Raw genomic sequence first — 2,840 nt, 5'->3', positions numbered from 1 at the left:
AGTAATCAAAGTGAGGTGCAACGATGGTCTTATATAACACATCGAGTGTCTTGGATGGAATAAGTGACCTTGCTTTATTAAGATAGTACAAGCGTGGTTTTACCTTCTTTTCAATATGATGTACATGGTCATTCCATGACAGATTTTCGTCAATAATGAAACCAAGATGTTTACATTTTTTAACACGAGTGAGCTTGGTTCCATTAATATAAACATTTATGTTCTCATCGTTAATCCTACATAGTCTCTGCTTAGAACCCATTACAAGAAGTTCTGTTTTGCGTACATTGAGACTCAGTTTGTTACGTATAAGCCAATTAGATACATTTTTCAAATCAGTGTTAAGGGTACAATTTAAGTCATTTACATCTTTACAGACAGTGTATAAGGCAGTGTCATCTGCATACATACTTACTTTAGTTCTAAAAGATACTACATTCGGGAGATCATTGATGTATATAATGAACAATAATGGTCCAAGAATTGACCCTTGCGGAATTCCACAGACACAGTCTGCTTGTTTTGATGAGATACCATTAATAGATACACTGTGTGACCTATTTAAGAGGTAATTTTTTTTTTTTGCTATACATTCATCATCGAGATCATACAATTTCAATTTATCAATTAAAGTTTCATGGTGCATTGTATCGAAGGCCTTTTTAAGGTCCAACATAACAAGTCCTATGACGTTGCCCTTATCTATTGCATCGAACCAGTCATCGGTGACATTAAGTAAAGAAGTCTCAGTACTGTATCCCGGCCTAAATCCTGACTGACAACTGTACAGTTTTCCCTTAATATGATCATAAAGCTGGTCAAATACTGCACGTTCACAATTTTTTGAAAGTACTGGGAGAATGGCAATTGGCCTGTAGTTACCAGGATCCGTTTTTTTCACCTGCACCTTTGTAAATAGGATTTACTCTTGCTTTCTTCCAGCTTTTCGGAAAAATGCCGGTCTTCAGAGACAGATTGATGATGTGCGTGATAGGATCAATAATTGCAACGCCTGCTTTCTTAAGTAACCTTGCCGAAATGTTATCATTCCCAGTTGCTTTACTTTCACTTAATGTCTCAATATATTTACGGACATATTCATGACTTACAGACTGGAAAGAGAACTTGTGGCTATCCACACTGTTAGATATAGTGTCTACACTCTGTTCACACTTACTATTACTAGTTACAACATTATCATCATTATCGTGACCATTTTGTATATTCTGAGCTAGAGTTGGGCCTATGTTTGCGAAGTACTCATTAAGGTTATTTGCAATAACTTCAGGATCGGAACTTACACCATCGTTGGTTTTGATATTATTTATATTATTAGACTTATTTTTACCAGGTACAATGTGTCTTAGATGACTCCAGACTTTGCGCGAATTTTTACCGCTCTCTTTGATACCTTGAGACAAAAAGAACATTTTACTTTGCTCAATTTCCTGGTTAACACGATTACGCATTGTCCGATAAGCATCCCAGATGTCATCACAAGTAGTTCTGATCGCCTCTCTTTTTAAATCATCGCGCTCGAGCATCAAGTCAATGATGTCATCAGTCAGCCAAGGGGATTGCACTTTACGTACTCGCTTTGTTTTCATTGGTGCATGTTCATCGGCAATTTGTAAGAACAGTTTTTCAAAATTATCAATACATTTATCAACATTATCATGTTTCACAGAACGCCAATTAGCCTTACGGATGTCATTTACAAAGTCATCTTCGTTAAACTCCTTGAAAGACCGAGTTGTTTTGTACTTATGCTTATGTGTAGGTTTTTTCTGTATCTTGCCCAAGTTGACATAGATCATAGAATGGTCACTCAGACCAGTGTGTATAACACCACTACCATTTACTTTATCGATATTATTAGTGTAAATATGGTCTAACAATGTTTCGGTAGTTTCAGTAACTCTTGTGGCTTCAGTAATAAGTTGTTGTAAGTCAAAACTACTACAAACACCACTCAATTTTCTTGTCTGATAATCAGGTGTATCTGTCAACAGATCACAATTCACATCACCGAGAATTACAAGATCTTTGTTTTCCAATTCGATTTCTTGTAAAAGGCTCTCAAAGATATCTATCTGTTCACTACTTGACTTAGGGGGTCTGTACCAAACAATAATAATGATCGGTTTGGCCATCGAGAGTTTGATTTCTATAGCCAATAATTCAAGTGAATGTGGCATTAGATCCTCCCTCAATTTATGCTCAATGTTTACATCGTTGACATAAAAGCGACTCCACCGCCATGGGTATTACGATCATTACGGTAGATCGAATAATTATTGACAGAAATAACATCATCAGATATGTGTTCTTCCAGCTTTGTTTCAGACACTGCCATAATATGAACTTCATTACTGTACATGAAATGTCTTAATTGATCAACTTTGGATGACAAAGAACCAATGTTTAAGTGGGCAATATTTACACCTTTTTCACGAGGTAAATTACACTTATCTGCATTAGAATCATTAGAAGTATCACTATTTCTCACACTACTCAAATCAGAATTGATATATTTACTGTCAGACATTGTGTTTACATTATAATCATTACGATTTTGGCTTGCTTCATTTCTCCCTTTATTACTCTCAAGAACTTTATCATCGTGTTCATCGGCATACATTTCGTGGCCAATACCTCAGTTATAGAAAGAGTTACAATATTTTGCTTTGTGTCCATATTCATTACATTCACGGCACTGTAGTTTTGAATCGTAGTAACACGTATTTGCGTTGTGATTATAAAGTCCGCACTTCCAGCATCCGGAGTAACTGGAGTTATTAAAATACGAAGTTTTCGTGTTCTGATGATACCTGCTAAGT

The 2,840-nt window shown here is 35.9% G+C and overlaps 1 protein-coding gene across 1 annotated transcript; it reads right to left on the bottom strand.

Annotated features, from left to right (window-relative positions):
• Nucleotides 1-878: 878 nt before the first annotated feature.
• LOC140154484 (uncharacterized) lies at nucleotides 879-2,153 on the bottom strand. Its single transcript, XM_072177052.1, has one exon. The coding sequence runs from the start codon at nucleotides 2,151-2,153 to the stop codon at nucleotides 879-881; it is 1,275 nt and encodes a 424-aa protein (XP_072033153.1).
• Nucleotides 2,154-2,840: the final 687 nt, after the last annotated feature.

This window comes from Amphiura filiformis, chromosome 6 (genome assembly GCF_039555335.1).
Source record: "Amphiura filiformis chromosome 6, Afil_fr2py, whole genome shotgun sequence".
In the NCBI taxonomy this organism is placed as follows: domain Eukaryota; kingdom Metazoa; phylum Echinodermata; class Ophiuroidea; order Amphilepidida; family Amphiuridae; genus Amphiura; species Amphiura filiformis.
The sequence above is the reverse complement of the archived record's forward strand: the minus strand, read 5'-3'. Positions and strand labels throughout refer to the sequence as shown.

What these genes read in the sequence shown, in the direction of transcription:
- LOC140154484 (XM_072177052.1), bottom strand. Translation starts at nt 2,153, where the DNA reads ATGGCCAAACCGATCATTATTATTGTTTGGTACAGACCCCCTAAGTCA.